Below are 22373 nucleotides of genomic sequence, written 5' to 3'. Positions count from 1 at the left end.
TTTGTTTTAATTTATTATTAATGATTTAATGTAACTTGGGTACATGAATAATTATTTAGGATAAAAATATTTTAAAAATGAATTAATGTTGATTTTTAGGGGTAGTGTCTGCTTAAGCAAACAATTATGTTTTTTCCCACATTTTTGATTGAGTGCCTATTTAAGAATAGTTAATTGTTTGTATTAGTACTTCTGAAGAAGTTTGCATGTTAGCAAACGAAAAGCGCTTTTTTTTATATCTCTGTTAAGATTATTAAACCTGTGAGAAGACTTTACAGTTGTTTGAACTTGTCGATTTGTTTACAAGTTTTTTGTTACATTTGGAGACTGGCAGCCTTTCAGCAACTTGATTTTTAATGTATAGACCCGTACAAACCACCCTGTCTACTCTATCAAGTAGAACTTTCCAGTGAATCCAGACAACTGACCCCAGAAACTATATGCATAATAAACCACCTTTTCTCTCCCAGATCAGTCCTTCTCTTCCTCCAACAAATTAACATTATCTTTGTCCAGTTACATTAGTGCGATTCAATGGGACAATCACTTTGTCAATTTGTTCTTCCTTTAGACCAATTGGTCACATTCCCATTCTTTTTTTCCTATTTGTTTCATCCTGGGTATGCAAAAGTACCTCCAGAGTGACATGCAAAGACAAATATATATTTCAGTTTTCTTTACCTACACTCCCTTACTACTACAACAGATCTCAACCAGTACTTCAGAGTAATCCTGTTAAACAAGTAATTTCTCCCAGCCACTGAAATGTTTTATCGGTTGCCACAATTTCCGTAACACCTCTGTATTCCATACAGTGCCAAGAATCCTGTCACTATTGACCTAAGTTTCCTTTATTGAACTACAAGCATTTCACTATTGCTAATCACAGAGTCCTTTGCAAACCCAGTTCAGTCCATCACCTTTGTTTTCATATATTCTATCCAATCCTTCCCTTCTTTACACAGCAACACCAAAATGCTGTATATTGTTTAATTTCACTTTTTGTCATGTCCTCAGTTCCAGTTAAGTGCTGCTCAGGCTATTTTGTTGTACTGTTTCACCTGCCTTATTCCAAATGCCATATATATGCAGTTAACTGTTTCAATGGCTGCTTGCTGGACATTTCAGAAAATCCACTAAGAAAGAGCATGCCTAAGGTTGTATATTCTACATGACATGTAATCTGTATGTCACACTTCCTTGATATAATGTGTTTTCAAATCCCTAAAAAATATGCTTACTATCTTTCTCTGCCAGTTTTGTTAATGCAGTACCTAAATGGGGTCTATATCAGAACATCGAAGTTTGAAAACTTTGAATGTTCTAATATCGACCCGTTTTGAGGAAACACTAAAAATACCGAAGGTGCAGAACACCGAATTATTTCCTAGGGAAAGAATTTGGTTGGCCGGTTCTGAGGCTTCGCTATTTTCAGTGCTGTGGTGGAAATGTACGGGTCTGGTTCAGGTAAGTGTGGGATTGTGTGGTTGTTAGGATTAGGGCGCTGGTTAGGTGAGTTAGGGTTAGGTCGTGGATTAAGTAAATTAGGGTTATGGGCGGGTTAAGTGAGTTAGGGTTAGAGCGTGGGTTAGGTGAGTGTGCGATAGTGACGGACCTTAGGGTTAGGGTTTGGGTTAAGGTAAGTGGATAGATAGTAGTGTTTGTATAGTTTAGTGTAGGGTTAGTTGTAGGATTATAAGTGTATGTGTGTGTATTGATGTTTTTTAGGTGTGCTTGTGTTGTGTATGTGTTTCGGAATAGCGAATATTTTCCTTGGGGAAAAAATTTGCTGTTCTGAATGTTTGATGTTATGTGGTTTAGATAGTTTAGGTTCGATGAAATAGCATTTGCTATTTTCATCTTTCAATAACATGATATAAACCTCTTAAATGTACCTGTTTGTTCTTACTGGTCATTGAGTTACAGCTTAATTGAGACATCCACTCACCAGTTTATACTCATTGATGTTGTATTGTGGAGAAGTGTTTGTCTTTGACTGGCATTCTAATTTGTGTGTGTGTGTGTGTGTGTGTGTGTGTGTGTGTGTGTGTGTGTGTGTGTGTGTGTGTGTGTGTGTGTGTGTGTGTGTAGTGGTTCTTGTGTGAGTAGTATTTTTTCAACTTGGTTGTATGACTAGCCAGTTAGTATGCTTGAAGGGGGGGGGGGTGCAGGGGAGATTTGACCTACTGCAAAAACACATTTTTTTTCAGAAATGCTTCATTAAGTTGAAGGTCTGATCATGTTGTTTCATCTAACTGAACCGTCAGGGAGTTTGTATTTCTACACAACATGAGGGAATCTAAATTTTTGTTACCTCAAAACCATTTGGACCAGTACCTCTGTAGCTGAAGTTGAGCACTTAACTCAATACAGATGTTTAAAAATAGTTATCACTCATGACATAGCCAAACTTATCTGTATATAAAGTAATCAAACCATATTAACAAGTTCACATTTACAAATGTTATACATCACATACATTGCTATATATCATATAGTCAAAGCAACATTACATATTTTTTTACATATCTGCCTTATCTTAAACTTCATTCCTGTTCCAGAACATTTTTTTACACTTATTTTTCCCACAATTTCCATTTTTTTTTTTTTTTTGTAATTTACTGCTACCCTTTTCTAAAGATCCCACTTCCTGTTGTTTTATAGTTGGTTTAAATTTTGGTTTCCATTTTCTAGTAATTGCTTTTTGGTAGCCACCAGAATTAAAATTGACTAGGGCTTATTATGTCTAGGTAATTCATATCCTGTATCCCAGCTCAATAAATAAATAAATAAATGAATGAAAAAATACATTTATTTCCTTAGTTACACTTATTTGCTCACCCAGTATTCCTGACAGAGTACTTTGTAGGGAATTTTTAAAGTCAGACAACTCATTACAGTCTGAAAATATACACAACCAGTTAACTCTTTCTTCCCCATTACACTTCCAACATTTGCCATCTACCTGATGAAGAATTCTTTGAAGCCTGCTTGATGTATAAAAGTATCTAATTAAGCACATCCAGGCAAAAATTCTAAATCTTTTAGCTTTTGTTTAATATTTGGGAGCCAGACATTTATGCTCCCAGTGTTTCTTTGTGAATTGCATGACTAATCACTCTTTTCCCAATCTTGTTTTTCCTCTTCTGATTGATTCCTGTAGTTAATCATGTAACATTGTATATGCCCTGTTAATTATCCCTTTTTTAATAGCAGCTTCTTTTCTAGATTCAGTTAAAAACTCAAGTGAAGGTCTTTCATTTAGAATCCACTATCTCTTTATCTTTGTCTGTACTCTGATATCGGGTCTATATTAGAAGCACAAAAATGCTTCTGAGCGAATACGGAAACAGTGACACATATTCATCGAATCACATTTAAACGATTCAATGAATGTCATAGGGCAAGGAGATAGTTGGCCAACTTCACTTAGTTGCCCTTTTCTTCCCTATAGTGCGATCTCTAAGTTGGTATATTTAGTTAGGGTGGTGTGGGGGGTGAAGCCCCCCACCTGTTTATGGTGTTAAATTATTTTTTTTTAGCGAACGGCCGCGCAAGTTTTTTCCCTAGGGAAAAATTTGCTTATGTGGCCATTCGCTATTTTTAAGTTTCGTGCACTCTGTCGACTTTTACATAGTCGCACATATGCGCTTTCGGTCTTGTAGACCTTGATGTCAATCTCTTGTAAGGAAGGCAATCACTAGCTTGTAATCCAAATGTCTTCTTGGCCTCTTCCCATTCTGTTACCCTTCCCTCTCTAATTATTTGTTCCAAATACCTTGGTTCCTTTGTCAGCTTCTTCCAGGAAATTCCAGCCCCCTCGTCCTATTCTCTGTATCCCTAATAGTGTCACCCCTATAAGCAAAATTTCCTTTCTCCATTCTGTATTGGCTTAGTTTTTAGAATACTTTCTGCTACTTTATAAATATAAAATTCATATGACTGTTCTCTTTAAGGATCTACATCCAAAATCGCATTTGATCCATATTTCTTGAATTACCCTCTGCTTCATCATCGTCCCTTTCCACTTTGAATTGTAGCATTCTGCTTGTGTTGTATATAACAGCCTTAACTGTGTAGCTCTAAAATATTCCTTCAAATCAGGTAGTCCTAAATCACCTTATTTTGTTGGATCAACTTGTCATAGGAGGTTACTAGGCTATTAGCTCCGAGACCCTTACAAGCCTGGCCTAGAGTTTAGCCCATGTTTGGATAAGTCAGCACCCAATGCCCCTGCCCAACACGGACATGGGTGGAATCCCAGGGGTGTATTTTCTGTTTCCCATCCAGTTATACAGGCTGCAAATGGGCTAAAGAGGTGCTGTGCTTGACATGGAGAGGGAGTCTTTTCCACAAATGGGGGAATCTCTGGGACACAAATCTGTCATGCCAACAAGTCCTGCTGATGTCACAGATCAGGTTGAGGCCGTGCGTGCGGGTTACTCCAGTAGAGCTTGACTTGTGTGTATGCAGTGGTCCCAACTAAGTGGGGTCCGAGATCGCCTTGTTTGCCAGACACAGGTCACCTCTGAGGAGTCTGTATGAAACCGAGTACAGGGATAGGGCTTTTAGTCTGTCTGTGTATGGTAGATGCTTGAGGCCCTGGATTCTCCGGGTGAGGAACCTCTGTGGTCTTTCCTAATGCTGCATGCGCTTTGCAAGATCCATACCGAAAGGGGTATTGTACTCAATAATGGGCCTTATAAGGGAAGAATACAGAGATGATATGACCTCCTTGTCCCTAGATGAGATACCCTTACGTATGTGGTGGGCCATGTAGAAGGCTTTCCATACAATGGAAGCAACATGGTGATCCAAAGTCAGGTTGCTATCAACCTGGGTGACCAGATCCCTCACTACTGATTGTGTGGTTAGGATGTTATTAATTTGAAAATTTATGGGGACATTACTGTCCCCAAAGGGGATGATGATGCATTTTTTTGGTATTCCCCTTGAGGCCATGTTTCTGGCACCAGTCCTTTGTCTGGGTGATACTTTCTTGGAGAATGTCCACATTACTAGGGGAATTGATGACAGCATCCAGCTTGCAGTCATCTGCAAACTTGGTCAGCCATAACCTACTGGTTTTGGCCTGCACCTCAGAAACTTATACTTCAAATAATAGAGGCCCCAAGACCAAACCCTGGGGTACGCCACTTGTTACAGGTCTACTGCTTGAGGTGGCTTCCACTATTTTGACTAGGTGGGTTCTACCACTGAGCCAGTTTTCTACTCCTCTGGTAACATACAGATTGATGCCTAGTTGAGAGACTTTATCTATTATGCTCAAGTGGGTAATGGTGTCAAAGACTTTGGCCAGGTCAAGGTAGGCAGTCTTCCCCTCATCCACAGCTTTGGTGACCGTCTCAAAGAAGTCTATCACAATTTAACAAACATGACCTCCTCCCCTTGACGAAGCCAAACTGTGTGAGATCATGTGTTTGGAAGTTGACAATATCCTTGTTAATTAGGTACATAATTCATTCCATGGCCTTGCAGATCAGGCTAGTTAGGCTGAAGGGTCTATAATTTCCTGGATTGGTGGGCACTCCACCTTTGTGCAGAGGGATGACAGTGGCTGTCCTCCACTCGGCTGGGATGAAACAGGTACTCAGGCTTTGGTTGAATAGGGTGCCTAATGGTGCTGCAAGTTCCTGCCTGAGTTCACATAGGATGCAGCCTAGGATGTTATTGGGTCCCATGGAGGCTGTATTTTTTGCCTTTGAGAGAGCGGGGATGATCTGTTCCCTAGATATAAGGGGAAGGAACAGGCACTGGGGATGTCGTGATTTACTGATGGGGAGACAGAGGGGTGAAGTTTTCACTGAATGTCAGCCAGCAAGTTTACTATATCTAAAGATCTGGGTGCTTCCTTTGAGGTTGTGGACATATGTGAAGAAGGCCTTATGATTATCTCCAGTATATCTGGACTTAAAGTTTGCATTGGAGGAATTCACTAGTGCTCTTATTTGCTTGTTCAGGCTAAGGAGGCATTGCTTCCAATTGGGCACCTGCTCCTTCTTGTTCTTTGACAGCAATTTTTTCCTTTTGTTATAGAGTTTATTTATTGCAGATGTCCACCAGACAGGTTTACTCTTCCTTGCGTAGGATGATGTATTCCTAGCGGGTATTCCTGATTCCATACATCTGTATAAATGCTTGTATAGTGCTTTGGTGTAGTTTTGTATATTGGTGCCTGTTCCTACAGGAGAAGGGGGGCTGTGAATCTGTTTATACCATCCCTCAGTAGGCTGTAATCAGCTTTGGAGAAGATTTTATGTCTGACTCTAGCTAGAGGGGGGTTGAGGGGATTATGACTTCAAAAGTGACTGCTTTATGGTCAGATTTTACTAGGGAGGATGATACTGAAGGGGTGCTGCAGTGGTTATTAATGTTGGTTAATACCAAGTCCAAGATATTATCACCTCTTGTGGGGGTATTGACTAGTTGTTCCCACATGTTTGCACTGAAAAATTGAGAAATCTCTGGGCATTTGTGTTCTGGCATGAGTCCCAATTGGGCATTGTCCCAATTGACTCTTGGCCTTTTCCCCTCCCAAATAAAGTTATTCAACTGTGATAATTACTATTTTCAACTTCCCCTCAGGTTGATAAAAATATGCTTGTCCTCTGTATAAAATTAAAGGGACTAAACATATTTTTACTCCTTATATCTTGCTATCCATATCTATAGGCAAAATCTTCCAGTTTCAAAAGTTTTTATTTTTCGTTTAGTCTATTCCCATACATCCTTAGCTGCTGTGATGATAGAATCCTTTTTAATCCATACTCAAATACTTCATTTCATCATGTCACTTAACAGTGGTTACTGCTGAACCAATTCATTTGTGGGTACATAGTTTATAGTTACAGCCTTTGTTTTTATCTTCATTAATTTTATATCCCAAAAAACCTGGAACGGTCTCAGAATGTTCCACAACACTGGGACTTCTCTTTGTGGTTCCATCAGGTACAAAATAATATCATCTGCAAATAAAGCCAACTTTTCTTGTATACTGTATTAATTATATCCTTGAATTTCAGAGTTCATTTTTCTTTAATAGTGATTCTAAATACAACACAAGTAACAAAGGCCTTATTCCTTTTTTTCACACATTAGTTAGCAGAGAGGAACCCTCCCACTTTGATTTTTGCCTTCGATCCCTCATATATCCTTCTAATTAACCTTAATATTGCATCAGTGGAAGCAAATGCTTCCATTACCTACTCATAAAATCCCTGTTTACTGTGTTGAATGCTTTCTCTGTATTAGGACACATCAATAATGGTGGATTTTTCATACATTCTGCTTCCATCTGGATCATCACTGTCTTATTAATGTCAGATTTTTGCCTCCTCTCCACAAAATCACATTTATAGGTTCATAGGTATTTACTCAGCTAATGACCACAAGGGCCTTTTTAAATCTAGCCATGCATCCCAGATCTTTGACAAGTTCTGATACCCTTGATAAGTGTAAGCAAGGACCTGTGAGATCAACAATAGGTTGCCTGTGTCCATTAGAGGCATTTATTGCACTTGAATTGGGTTAGGGAGGAACTTTGATTCACGTAGATGGGGAGCCTGTTCCATCGACGGAGTAGTCTCTGGGATACATACCTGTCTCTCCAGCATGTCCTATTTATATCACAAGCAAGGTTTAACTCTTTAGAACTGGTAATTCTGGTGGTTTGTTTTGTGGATATGCAAGAGGTCCATCAGAGCTGGTTCTGACAATGCCCTGTATGCCAGTCCTAGATCTCCCCTCAGAAGCTTGTAGAAGACAATACAAGGATAGAGCCGTGAGGCACTCTGCTTAGGACATTTTACTTACTCCTTGTATTATTTTAGTGAGGAATCTCTGTGGATGTTCCTGTTGTTGGATATGCCTGGTGAAGTACATACCAAAGGGGGCATTGTACTCGATGGTAGGTCTGATGGATGCAGAATACAGTGGAAAAGTGACTTCCTTGTTCTTGGATGCCATACCTTTGTTTATAAGTTGCGCAACACAGAATGATTTCCTCACTGCTGTCGACGTGATGGTCAAAGGCAAGATTCCTTTCTACGTGTGTAATGAGTCCCTGACTACTGGGTCAACTCTAAGGGGTGTGTTGAGGGTCGTGTTGTCAATATGATAATTACCAAGGGTAAATGACTTCCCGAAGGATACGATTATGCATTTCTTAGCATTTTAGTCCATGGCTCTGACACCGGTTGTTTGTCTGTGTCAACCCCTTTTGCAGAACATTTGTGTCAGTGTGGGATTCAGTGACCGCTCCGAATTTGAAATCATGTGTGAATCTAGTCAGCCAGAGACCACTGACGTTGACCTTGACATTAGAGAAGTAAATGTCGAAAAGGAGCAGTCCAAGCACTGATCCCTGAGGGACTCCTGTTGTGACTGGCCTCTTTGTAGAGGTGGTCTCTCCAATTCTAACTTCCTGGGTCTTGGTTGTGAGCCATTTTGCTATTTACTGGGTGACATACAAGTTTATACCTAACCTCTTGAGTTTGTCAAGAGTGCTTATGTGGAGTATTGTGTCAAACGCCTTGCCATGTCAAGGTAGTGTGAACCATTTTTCCCTCATCCATTGCTTTGGTTACTTTCTCAGAGAAATCCACTAACTTGAGTAGGCATGATCTTCCCTTGACGAAACCAAACTGGGTTGGATCCATTGTGTGAAGGTTTACTACATCTCTGTTGATCATTTCCATGATGATTCTTTCCATGGCTTTACATATAAGACTGGTGAGATGTATGGGTCTGTGGTTTCCATGGTCTGTAGCCTAGCACCCCTTTGCGCAGAGGGATAATTGGTGCTGTCTTCCATTCATGAGGCACAAAGCCTGTTTGGAAGCTACAGTTAAGTAGTAACTCCAGAGATCCATATCTGTCAATTTTGGCATCATCTTTGTCATTCTTTTAGCCATTATAGACATAAACACTTTATAACCATGGTTTAAAATTTAAATTGGCCTATATGAAGCTGGAATAGATGGGTTTTTACCATCTTTATGTATTATAGCTACCACAGCTTTTTTCTAGGATTTTTTAAAAATATTATTAAACAAATCCTTCCAGATTTGAATCACTTTCTTCCATCCTAGCTTCAGAACTTCCACTGGAATACATCTATTCCTGGATACTTTCCTGCAGATTGGTTATACATCCTCATTTTTATCTTATCGCCTCCTATCTTAAGTGTTAGGTGTTGAACCTCATATGCCTCTAACCTTGGCATATTTAAGTCTTCCAAAATATTTCCATTTGTGCCTTTTCTTGATTTCCCCAGTTCTCTGCTTTATACAGATTTTCATAAAATTTCCAAAATATCTCTAATACCTCTACAGGATGTCTGGTTATTTTTCTTGTTATAGTCTGTCTGTGATGTGCAGTGTACTAACCACAGGGGGATAAAATTGATTAGTCAGAGCATGAAGTTATGGGAAAGAGTAGCAGAAGCTACGTTAAGAAGGGAGGTGGTGATTAGTGAGCAGCAGTATGGTTTCATGCCAGGAAAGAACACCTCGGATGCGATGTTTGTTTTGTGGATGTTGATGGAGAAGTATATAGAAGGTCAGAAAGAGTTGCATTGTCTCTTTGTGGAGTTAGAGAAAACATATGACAGGGTGCCTAGAAAGGGGTTGTGGTGTTATATGTGGAAGTTGGGAATATTAGAGAAGTATGTAAGAGTGATACAGGATATGTACAAGGGTAGTGTGACAGTGGTGAGGTCTTCAGTATGAGTGACGGATGCATTTCAGGTGGAGGTGGAATTACATCAAGAATCAGCTTTGAGCCCTTTCTTATTTGCAGTGGTGATGGATAGGTTGACAGATGAAATCAGACAGAGGTCCCTGTGGACTGTGATGTTTGCGGATGACATTGTGATCTGTAGCGAGAGTCTGTAACAGGTTGAGGAGACCCTGGAGAGGTGGAGATTATGCTCTAGAGAGGAGAGGAAAGAAGATCAGCAGGATTAAGATAGAATATATGTGTGTGATTGAGAGGGAGGATAGAGGAATGGTGAGGATACAAGGAGTAGAGTTGGCAAAAGTGGATGAGTTTTAAATACTTGGGATCAACAGTTCAGAGTAATGGTAAGTGTGGAAGAGAGGTGAAGAAGAGAGTACAGGCAGCGTGGAGTGGGTGGAAAAGTGTCGGGTGTGATTTGTGATAGACTGGTACCAGTAAGAGTGAAAGGGAAGGCCTACAAGAGGGTAGTGAGACCAGCTATGGGTTGGACACAATGGTGTTGACAAAAAGGCAGGAATCAGAGCTGGAGATGGCATAGTTCATAGGTAGGTACTAGGCTATTGGCCCTAGGGCCTATATAAGCCTAGCCAAATGGTACCCTGGCTTTTGCCACCCAAGAAAATTATTTTCCTGTGCCCCTGTCAAGCAGAGCCACAGAAGTGATCCCCGGGGTGAATGTCCCATCTCCCATCCAATCATCAAGATTTTTCTTGAAGAGTGCTAATGAGGAGCTTTGTTTGATACAGATAGGTAGTTTGTTCCAGAGCATGGGAAGCCTCTGGGACAGGAATCTAAAGATTCCTGAATTCCTAAATTTAAAGATGCTAAGATTTGAATTGGGTGTGACGAGGGTAGACAGGATTAGGAATCAGTATATTGCAGAGTCAGCTAAGGCTAGACAGTTTGGACACAAAGCCAGAGAGGCGAGATTGTGTTGGTTTGGACATGTGCTGAGGAGGGATGCTGGATATATTGGGAGAAGGATGCTAAGGATGGAGCTGCCAGGTAAGATGAAAAGAGAAAGGCCTAAGATAAGGTTTATGGGTGTGGTGAGAGAGGACATGCAAGTGGTTGGTGTGACAGAGCAAGATGCAGAGGACAGGAAGAAATGGAAACAGATGATTCGCTGTGGCAACCCCTAATGGGAGCAGCCGAAAGAAGATTGTCTGGCAACAACCGTTTGTACTTTCTGTTGCCTGTTTTTTGTGCTTTAGAATTATTATCAAAAAACATGTATCTGGAGCATTTCTCCCTGGGCCCACGCTGAAAATGGTCTCCCAAGTCAGACTTTCCCGGTAAACACATGTCAAATAAAAAATGAATAGATAAACAAAACAGTTGCTTAAGAGCAGTCTTTCTAAACTGGTGTATATTGTCCAGGTACATCCTTATTTTCTCTGTAGCACTCTGCAATTGTGCCTCTTCTTGTTTGTGATATTCTCCTTATTTTGTAATACTTGGCACTTAACTATTATCCCTTTTATTCCATATCATATATGCTACCTGAAGACAGCATCCTTACTTTCATGTGTACTGATGTATGACTGCATACCTTAGGATTAATTACTCTTGTATCTACTATCACACTTTCATAATTTGTTAGGATAGCAGCTCATTTGTCAGTTTGCCCTAAGGGTTATACCTTGTTTTTGTGCTGATATTTTGCCAGAGACACCTTTCTTGATTGTTTCCTTCCTCCAGGAACAAATAGGTAACTTAAGTATTGCACCAACAAAATTATTATTGCGAGATAGTTGTAAAATCTGCTCAAGCAATATCTTTAAATATTTCATTTTGGTGTGTTGGAGGTCTGAACAAGCACTATACAAGGGAGTGTGGCACACAGATTTCATGTCATGTTGAACATCCAACCTTGGACAGTTTCGTTCTTAGTTTTCACAACACTTGTATTCGTCTTGTTACAAATCACTGCCCTTCCATTATCTTATTGTCCATCACTTTGGAAAAGTATTCCTTTCCATATTCAGCATAATTCCTCCAAATTCATGTTATATAACAGAACGGTGCCAGTTTCTCCTGCGCTTTTGTAAGAAAAATCAGTTTTTATTTCTTCAGACTTTTCACTGTCAAGTTAGCCTGTCTTATCCTGTTTCTTCTGTAACTCTCTCCTTCATTCCATCTTTTCATAACCAATATTTATTTCTGGTAGTCCCAAAAAAAAAAGAGAGAGAACTCTCTCAGTGCTTCATTTTCCCTACTTGAAAATGCGTGCTGTTATTACGCAGTGAAGCTTTATTCTTGTTGAAGTATTTCTTAATGTTCTTTGAAAACAAATCAGTTTCTCTTGAACTTTTTCCCCAAATGTTCTTGGATCCCTGTGTAATGTTTGACTATGCAGTGTACATGTTTGCTAAAAGTATTAAAGTACTTTCGGCTTGCATCTTTTTGTAAGCACTCTCAATGTATATAAGTGAGCATGTTATGAATGTTCTTCTGTGGTACAGAAATATTAACTTATTCTCCTAATTAGATTCGAGAAAGAGAGTATGAAGTGATAAAGACTGAGGTGAGAACTTTTTTTTTTGTATTAGGCATTGATTTAAAGGTTCTGTGGGACTGAATTGTTACTGCTGTGTGCTTTGTGGAATCTAGGTGTCTGATTGTGCTGGAGAACTTGTGTTATTTTGAATACAGCAGAGATAACTCTCTCTTATTGCTTCATTTCCTGTACTTGCAGGTGTGTGCTATTATTATGCAATAAAACTTTGTTGTTTAGTATTTCTTAATGATCTTTGAAAACAAATCAGTTTCTCATGAACTTTATTCCCATGTGTTACTTGGATGCCTGTGTAATGTTTATTGATTAAGCAGTGTACGTCTATACTAAAAATATTAAAATACTTTGGGCTTGCCATCTTTTTGTAAACACTCTCAAGGTCTACAAGTGAGCATGTTGTGAATGTTCTTCTATGGCACAGAAATATTAACTTACTGTCTTTCTAATTAGAATCCACAAAGAGCACATGAAGAGAAAAACACTGAGGTGAGAACTTTTGTTTTGTATTAGGCATTGATTTCAGGGTTATGTGGGGCTGAATTGTTATTCTGTTGGCTTTGTGGAAACAAAGTGATCTGTGCTGGAAAACTTGTCTTATTCAGAATACAGTAGAGAATGGATATCTGTGTCCCTTGAAAAGTAAACATTGTCACTTTATTATTATTAGTTGAACTTTCAAAATCACAAGCTTAAGTAAAAAGCATCACAGTGCACTGTAACTTGTCTGAATCTGTTTTTTGAATTTTGTTTTACCTAAAATCTCCAGTAAAAAGGATGACTCTAGTGTGAAAGACCATCATGTTTCTTAACTACTTCTTTTATAGTCATGTCATAGAACTGTGATTTTTGCCCTAATGTTTAGTTATTCCTGCAGATTGTAGTGAATAACTTGATAAAGTTATATCTGCTTAACAGTGTGCATTAAGTAACTGAACTAAGTATGTAAAAAGATTGCTGTACATAAAGACCTCTTATTTGACAAATAAGAATATGCTCCTCTTTCTGACCATAGTCTGTGATCTGTAAAGTCCACTGCTGTCATTTAGTTAAGGAACATAGAGAATGCTCAGTCTCCCATCTATGAATCACCCAATCACAGGGTCATAAGAATGCTTTGGGCAAGATATATGTCAGTAGAAGTGTTTGGTTACCATCTCATTCTGTGAAGTAAAGTCAGTGAACTGTCACATCTTTGGTATGTCTTCATATTGTCACCTAGATGAACACACACACACATATTTATATATATATATATATATATATATATATATATAGAGAGAGATATTTATATAGAGAGAGAGAGGCAGAGAAGTGTGTGTGTACAAATACACACACACACACACACACACACATATTTAAATATATATATATGTATACATACACACACGTGTGTATAGATACACACACACACACACACATATGTAAGAGTGTTTTCTCTATTTCTTTTTACATTCCTCTTCTGTGCATTGCAATGTAGCAGTATATTTTTTTTGAGATGAGAATGTCTTTGTGATTTAACTCTGAGACAGCATCTGTAGGTCATGTGAGAGTAATTTATTTTAGAATATTCCAGATTATCATGTGGTAGTGTGTTTGGTTTAACAAATAATTTTTTACATGGTGTAAAATGCAGCTGTGTAAGTTGCATGGACTTTGGTATCCTCTCAGGCCAAGTACTTGGTTATTTTGAGTTGCGTCTCTGAGCATTCTGTATTGTTAGTGGTATGAGATAAATATAGCACCTCTGAATGTGATTGATATATGTGCGGTTGACGTCTTCGATTCCAAAGCATATTCATAGAATTGTGTGATGAATCTGTGAGACATCCTGTGTTTGCTGTAGTGGGATTCAGCCTGCTTTATCTTTTTGTGGTACTGCATTGTGGATCTTTATTGGAATGTAGGACATGTGGCCTGTTATGGACTTGCATATTTTAAAATATCAATGGACTTACACTAGTTGATTTGTTTGTGAAGTTGCATGTACATCATTTTATTTCCCACTTTGTATGCCATTTAAGTTAGTACTATAAGGACATCATTTGTAGTGATGGCTTGAAATCTGTAGCTAATCCTTTTCATGGACTTTGAACATCCCTAATCTTCATGTAAGTAGGCTGTTGTCACATCTCATTGTGATATTCTGTATGTTCATATGATCTTGGGGGGCAAATTATGCACCAAGGCACATAGTGATATTATAGAGTCAGTGTTTGTTGATATTGATATGAAACCATGACTGCACTTGCCCACTAGCTCTCTTATGAGCTTGATCCAACTTCTATATTGACCCCTACGGACTACTACTCTGTTCTAAAAATGGAGGTAAGACAGCAGTATGGGAGGTAAGACAGCAGTATGAATAAACCTTGGTTTTCTCCAATTCTGAATAAGTAAATTGACTGCCATGGGAGTTAGCTAAATTCTATAAATATTTTTGGAGGATGACAAAGTCCTCCTACAGTCTTATGCATAAAAGCTGGAGTCTCTGTATCCAAGCTGCTAATATAGTTGACTAAGGTTTTTACACCGTAGGAGTAAAGACCATCTGTATTTGCAGCAACCACCATCAACAGACCATATCTTCATTGCATTTGCTTAAGTCACAAGTAGCATACATGGCTTTTATCTAGTTTGCTGTTGTCATTTAAGGGTATTAGTACTTCTCACTGAATAAGAAAAACATAGCATTATTCTGATCTCAGGACTGTATGCAGTGCCCATAACTATGCATACAAGGATGGCATTCAAAACATAAAAATGTTACTAGAACTGTTTGAAAGGTGTTACTAAGTAATATTTTGAAGTGAAAGAAAAGGAATGAGTTAAATTGGCTGACTACCTGGGATTTCCATTGTGCAGTAACTGTATTCCCATGAGCCCACAACACAACAAAATGCTGCAGAGAAAATGCAGAAAACAGTCATGACCGTAGTAGACCTGCAGAATAACAGTAATTTCTGTGTCCTGTTTTTTTTCAGGAACATGACATTTCCCTGTATTCACAGTAGTTGACAGGTTATACAGCTAGCTAAATAAGGTCTGTCACGGATTTTCCTAAGCAGTGATGATAGAGCTTGGAGTTATGATCTGCTTACAGCTAAATGCATGCATTCCATTCACTGGTGCAATATCAGCAGCACCTTTCAGCTGCCTCTAATGAAACTGAAATGGCAGTACTTTAAAGGCATTTGACTATTTTATTTGCTGTGAGACAAGAAGATTGACTGTGTAACTGAAGACATATGTACTTAATAGACCTTTTATGGTGTATTGTATTTTGAAGTAATGCTGTCACACTGTTTGTTTTGTATCAGAGGTTATTTGGACAGAAAGAGCTGTGTACTGGAAAGCTTGTAATAGGAACCCATCGGTTTCTTTTTCTGCTATGACGTGCACTTTAAAGCATAAAATGTAGCCACTAACCTAGCATATTGGGTACCTGTCGGTAGGTTGTCATTTTTGAAGATTTGTAGCTTGTTCTAGTTATACTGTTTTTTTTTTTTTAAGCTATAGACATTTTTTCAACTTAATGAAAGTACTATTACTGGATCTAAATCCCATCTTTTACCCTTTGAAACTGAGCAGTCTACAGACTCCTTCAGTTTTATGGTCGTCCTGTGCTGTCAGCAGCAACCTTCTTAAGGCTTTCTCTTTGAATGAATTGCCAGTAAAAAAATTATTGGGTGTCTTAGTGTTGCTTTATTTACTTGTGATTCAGGAATTATCTCAGAAGGTATAAAAGCATCAGGAATAAGCTCAAAAATGAAGATACCATGAATTGGATAAGCAATTCACAAAGAAACAATGGAATGATTTATGTACAACTCCAAAATATTAAGCAAAGTGTAGATGATTTAGGATTTTTGCTTTAGGGGTGTTTGCAAAGGTATTTTTATACCACAAGCAGACTCCAAAGAATTTTTCTTCAGGTAGATTGCAAATGTTGGATATGTGATGAGGAAGAAAGAGATAATTGGGAGCATATTTTTTTGGAAGTTAGACAAACTGGCAGACTACTTTGTCAGAAATACTATGTGAGCAAATTGGTGTAACTAAAGAAATGATTTTTTTGAGTTGTGATACAGGATCTGAACTGTGTACACATAGTAAGGCCTTGATGAGTTTAATTCTAGTGGCTGCCACAAAAGCAGTTACTAGAAAATGGAAATCAAAGTTTAAACAAACAGTATTAGAATTAGTGAGTGTAGTAACAGAGATAAAAGAACTGAAAGTGGGATCTTTAGAAAAGGGTAGGAGCAAATTACATAGAAAAAAATAGGAATTATGGGAACACTACTTGCAAAATAATGTTTTGAAAGAGGAATGAGGTTTGAGGGAAGGCAGGAATTGAATGAGCAATGTAATGTTGAATTGATGGTGATTTTAGGTTCATAGGTAGAGGTACTAGGCTATCTGCTCTAAGGCCTATGCAAGCCTAGCCATAACAATTCCCTGGATATTTCTTCCGCAATATTTACTTCTGTGGGCCCCTGTCTAGCAGGGCAACTGACATGATCCCCGGGGTGAATTTCCCATCTCCCATCCAATCATCAAGGTTCCTTTTGAAGAGGGCCAATGAGGCGCTCTGCTTGCCATGTATGGGCAGTCTATTTCAGAGTATGGGGAGTCTCTGTGTCAGGAACCTATCCCTCCAACATGTTTTGTTCATTGTGATGATAAGTTTTAGATCCCTGGAGCGTGTGGCTCTCAGGGATTGGGATTTCTTTAAGTGGAGCATGTCAAACAGCTCAGGATTTGACATGGCCTTGTATGTTAAGCAGAGATTGCCTCTGAGTAGATGATATGCCACAGAGTATAGCTGGAGTTTTTTTAGACTGTCAGCATATGGCATCTGCTTTAGGCCTGTGATTCTTTTAGTGAGGTATTTCTGTGGCCTTTCCAGCTGTTGCAGATGTCTTGTGAGGTACATACCAGACTCTATAATGGGTCTAGTGAGAGATGGGTACAGTGGAACAATGACCTCCTTTTTTCTGGATGAAAAGCCCTTGGCGATGAGGTGTGCCACATAGAAGGATTTCCTCACTGTTATGGCGATGTGGTTATGGAAAGTGAGACCACTGTCCACCTGTGTCCATAAGTCTCTCATCACACTTTCGATGTTTAGTGTCCTGCCATCTATGTGGTAATTCATGGGTTCATGTTTTTTTCCAAAGGGGATAACTATACATTTCTTGGCATTAAGGGCTCTGGCACCAGGCATCTGTTTCTGTAAGGCCCTTTTGTAGAATATTCACATCATTTGGGGATTCAGTAATGGCTCCCAGTTTGCAGTCGTCTGCAAACTTTGTTAGCCAGAGTCCCTTAGTGTTGGCCTGTACATCAGAGAAGTAGATGCCAAACAAGAGTGGTCCCAGGACTGAACCCTGAGGTACTCCACTTGTCACTTGTCTGGAGCTGGATTTGCAGTCAGCTACTTTTACAGTCTGGGTTCTGTCAGTAAGCCAGTTGGCAACCCATCAAGTGACGTAGGGATTTATGCCCAGCTTAGTAAGTTTATCTATGATTCCAGAGTGGGGGATAGTGTCGAAGGCTTTGGTGAGGTTCAGATAGGCAGTGTGGACCGCCTTACCCTCGTCCACAGCTCTGGGGACTGATTTGAAGAAGTCAGTCAGATTCAGGAGACAAGATCGGCCCTTCACAAACCCAAACTGGGTGGGGTCCAGTGTTTAAAGGTTGCCAATGTCTTTGTTTATAAGTTCCATGATAATGCGTTCCATGTCCTTGCAGATCAGGCTTGTCAGACTGATGGGACGGTAGTTCCCGGGATCCAACGCAGATCCTGCCTTGTGGAGCAGGATAACTGTAGCTGTGCGCCACTCAGTGAGCACAAAGCCTGAGGTGAGGCTATGATTAAACATGACACTTAGGTGAGGTGCCAGTTTATTTTGTAGTTCATGTAGTACACAGCCTGGGATGTCATCTGGTCCCATGGATGCTGTATTCTTAGCTTTGGAGAGTGCGGTTTCTACCTCTGTGGCCGTGATCATCGGAATTTGGCAATCTTTTGGTATTGAGATGGGCCCTTTAGGGGGTGAGAGGAGGGGGTGAAGTTAGCACTAAATTAATCTGCCAGGATATTGGCAATATCCTTGGGATAAGTATATTTAATGCCATTCTGTTGTAGCTCAGAGCAGATCTGAGCATTGCCATTTAGATTCTTGACATAACTATAGAATGCCTTGTGGTTGTCTTTGGAATCTTTGGCAGTTTTATTTTCATAACTAGCTTTTGAGGATATTATGAGGGATCTCAGCTTCTTACTGAGGTTGGTGAGAGAGTTTTTTGCATCCTGGGATTTTCCTCTTTTCTGCAACAGTTTCTTCCTTCTGTTGTATAGTTTGTTTAAAGCAGGGGACCACCAGATTGGCTTCCTTTGTTTGGAGAAGAGCATCTTGGTTCTATTTGGGATGGCACGATTCATGCACGAGTGGATGTGTTCGTACAGTGCCTTAGTGTAGGATTCTGCAGTCAAACTTCCAGATCCCGTCTGCGTGGGTGTTGTGAAGTTTGTCACTTCTGACTTCAGTAGCATGAAGTTGGCTTTGGAGAAGTTTTTTAAGGAGGTTTCCTTACTGGGGGGGGGGGATGTGGATGTCAAGGGTGATTTGCTTATGGTCAGACCTGACCAATGAGGGGTTGACCACTGGTGTGGAGCATCTATCTCCCATGTTGGTAATGATCAGGTCTAGGATATTGGAGCCCCAGGTGGGACAATGGATTAGTTGATCCAGGGCGTTGGGATTTATGAATTCCAAGAACCGTTAGGAAAAGGAGTTGGTACCGGAGTAGTTTTCCCAATTAATGGCAGGGTAGTTGAAATCACCCAGTATTAGGGTGTTTGGTTGTATCTTAATATTTTCCAGTATGTTTAGAAAGGTGTAGTGAGAATCTTGGGACATGGTGGGGGATCTGTAGCAAGTTACAATTTGGATTGCAGTCTTTCCTAGTGTTAGTTGCACCTGGAGAATTTCAGATGCATTGTGTTGGGTAACTAGCCTGGAGGTGTGAATATCCTTGGTGAATATGGACACTCCTCCACCTTTAGTGTTTCGGTCTTGGTTTTGTGGCCGAAAAGTGTGGTAAGAATTGTAGCCTGGTATTGCAGGGGTGCTCTCTGGAGCCTTGAACCAGGTCTCAGTTACTGCACAGATATCGATGTTCTTCCATTTTTAGGAGTGCCTCGAGAGAGTGCATTTTTAGGTTTAGATTTCTAGCATTGAGTAGCATTACCTTCAGGTTTTGCATGCTTGTATCTGTTACGGTGGTGGTTTTATCCTTTGAACCTTGCCTAAAAAAGGCACTATAGGGGTGGCAAGAGCTTTAGCCAGTAACCTGAACAGGTGTAGACCATCTCTGGCAAAGCATCGTGGTTTGTTGATCATGTCTTCCCAGGCAGACAAATACTGGATCCCCTTTGAATGACACCACAAGCTTAGCCAATTGTTGAAGTCAATCATTTTGTCCTTATACTGTGGTATCATTCTGGGCAAAGGCAGGATGTTACTCAGGGCTAGGGTCATACCTGCCTGGGTCACATGATCCAAGAGCTCTTCCATGTCTCTTTTCATGTAGTCCAGGGAGGTATGTCTCAAGTCATTCACTCCAGCATGGACAATGACAGAGTCGTTTTTGTACTTGTTGTGGAGTGACTTGAGTGCATGCGTTATGTGGTGGATCCTGGCACCCGACAGGCAGCTGACTGTAATTTTCTCCTTGTTCATCCTGGTGAGTGGGACATCAGTGTGCCTGACTATAGAGTCACCTATGACTAAAGTGTTGGGTACATTGTCTTGCCTTAGGGGCTGTTGTTGGGTGGCACACTGGTGTTGTGAGCTATGTGTCACTGTGGTTGTGACTGGTGTTTGTTTGCATTTCGGCTTGGGATGTCCTTGTTGCTTGGGCAGGTTAATTTTAAGGGCCTCCGCATATGTGGGTTTAGTGTTGCTATGTGTGGGTGCTGATGGTGTTGGTTTTGAAGGGCTATGAGTTGCTTGAGGTGTAATGCAGGTGTTAACCTTCTCCTCTTGACTGTCTAGCACAATCTTGGCCGGAGAGAGTTTTTCTTCCAGTTTGATTTTGTAAGTGCATCTCTCGCAGGTTGTAGTGTGGGGTGGTAGGAGGAGAGGATTGTCTGTGTACATGAGGCAGTTGCCACATTGCCCCAGTATGCCCAGATTCACCAGGTGGACAGGAGAAATCAACGAAACTGACCCTTGGACATGCCTGTTTAGGTGCTTTTTTGTAAAGTTTAAGAGACGTTTTCCCTTACCTTTGCAAGGTACTTTGCAGTTATATGTAATGTATGGTGTTTGCAACTGATGCTGTCAGTATGGTTTGTTTGTATTTATATAAATGCACGATTGCATATGCCGTAAGTGATAATTCAATAACGATGTTTTTGTTTAAAAAATGAAGGCACTAAATTCAAATCTCAACAACTTCTTTAGCTGCTAATTCTCTACTGAGTTTCAGCAAAGGAAAGTTTCTGAGTAAAAAAAAATAAAATAATACTTTACTGTACTTGAACTTGTATGATAGTTTCTTCTCCATTGTTGGAGGTTGATTACAGGAAATTTGCTAATGTATTATTGTGAATGAAGCTATACATTTTAAAGTCTCAATTTTAGTTTCAACAAGGCAAAATGTTGGTTCGAAGTTCTGGCACTTTCCAGCTTTAATTAATGGTTTAGATTCTGATTAAGAGTAGAGTCTGATATTCAGAGGATGTATGTTCTTCAGTAGAAAGACAACAGTTCACCAACCACTCACTATCAAAGGGGAGGTAGTAGAGAAAGTCAAAATAACCAAGTTCCTGGGCCTTCACATCTCTGATGACTTCTCCTGGCCTGCTAACACCAACCATATAGTTAAGAAGGCTCAACAGAGGTTTTACCTCCTGAGAAAGTTCAGAAAGGCCAGGCTCCCACTGTCTGCTCTTACCCCTATTTACAGGGGAGCTTTTGAGAGCATCCTCACTAGCAACTTCATAGCATGGTTCGGAACTGCACAGTTGTGGAGAAGAAGAAATTACAGAGGGTGGTGAAGGTGGCTGAGACAATCCTGGACGCAAACCTCTCTTCTATTCAGCAGTCTTTCTTTACAAGAAAGAGAACCTATAAAATTCTTGCCGATTCCACCCATCCGGCTCACAACTGGTTCTCACAACTGGCATCTAGAAGGAGGTACCACAGCTTCTGCTGTAGGACTATCAGATTCAGGAACAGTTTGTATCCTACAGCTGTGAGACTTACTAATAAGGACACCAACCATAATACCTGATGCATTGATGCCTCTCTCTTTCATTTAATCCTGCTGCTGTGAGCAATTGCCACCAGCATTACTGTTATGCAATATGATGGTTATACTGAGTCACATCTAAGATTAACAAGTGCAGTATGGTAACTAAACAGCTGCTATTCATTAATCTCTATTTATTCTCTGTCTTAAAAGTGTAGAGGTTTGGTGGTGAATATCATTTATTACTGGATAATGGGTATTGAATGTGTTTATGTAATGTGAACTCCTTATTGCATGTCATACATGTTGTTTTCTTTCTTATGTTATTCTTTGATACCGCTGTATTTACGTTATTTGCACTGCATTTCTCTCGTGAGCTGACATTTGTAATTTTGTTTAGGTTGCACTTGTGTGGTCCTAAATGACAATAAAGTTTCTTTGAATCTTTGTTCCCAGGGGTTAGTTAAACTGATGTCTAAATGACCTAGTGGAAAAGTCCAATGAGTGAGAATTATTTTACACATTGTATTGCGCAGAAATTTGAGCCTGCTGGTTAAGTCTTGATAGTCTTTAGGGATATAATGATCGACTAGTTGCCTAAGGTAACTTCAGAGGAGTTGCGAGGTATTGAGAAATAATATACTGGGTCTGAGAAGTCAGATAAAATTTCAAACCCCTGTTACTCAGCTAGATAAAGTTAACCTTGAGGCAGTGAAAGAGGAGAAAAAATTGCTGTTATTTCCTGTCTGACTGATAGGGGCTAAACTGCAGCAAAGCTTTGCTTAGGAAGTATTTCCCGTCTCCTTACATCTTCATAAGAAAATTACTCAGGATG

At 39.7% G+C, this 22373-nt stretch overlaps 1 protein-coding gene across 1 annotated transcript in view; it reads left to right on the top strand.

Annotated features, from left to right (window-relative positions):
- Positions 1–22373, top strand: part of LOC122789164 (tumor necrosis factor receptor superfamily member 6-like) — a 145278-nt gene that overhangs the window by 11974 nt on the left and 110931 nt on the right. The window contains exons 2-3 of the mRNA XM_044056408.1: positions 12251–12286; positions 12728–12763. Of these exons, the coding sequence (XP_043912343.1) occupies positions 12251–12286; positions 12728–12763 (72 nt within the window). The remainder of the gene's footprint in view (positions 1–12250; positions 12287–12727; positions 12764–22373) is intronic.

Source organism: Protopterus annectens, chromosome 14.part0 (genome assembly GCF_019279795.1).
Source record: "Protopterus annectens isolate FY-2018-M chromosome 14.part0, PAN1.0, whole genome shotgun sequence".
Lineage (NCBI taxonomy): Eukaryota > Metazoa > Chordata > Ceratodontiformes > Protopteridae > Protopterus > Protopterus annectens.
Note: the sequence above shows the minus strand (reverse complement) of the source record. Positions and strands in the feature narration are given on the sequence as shown.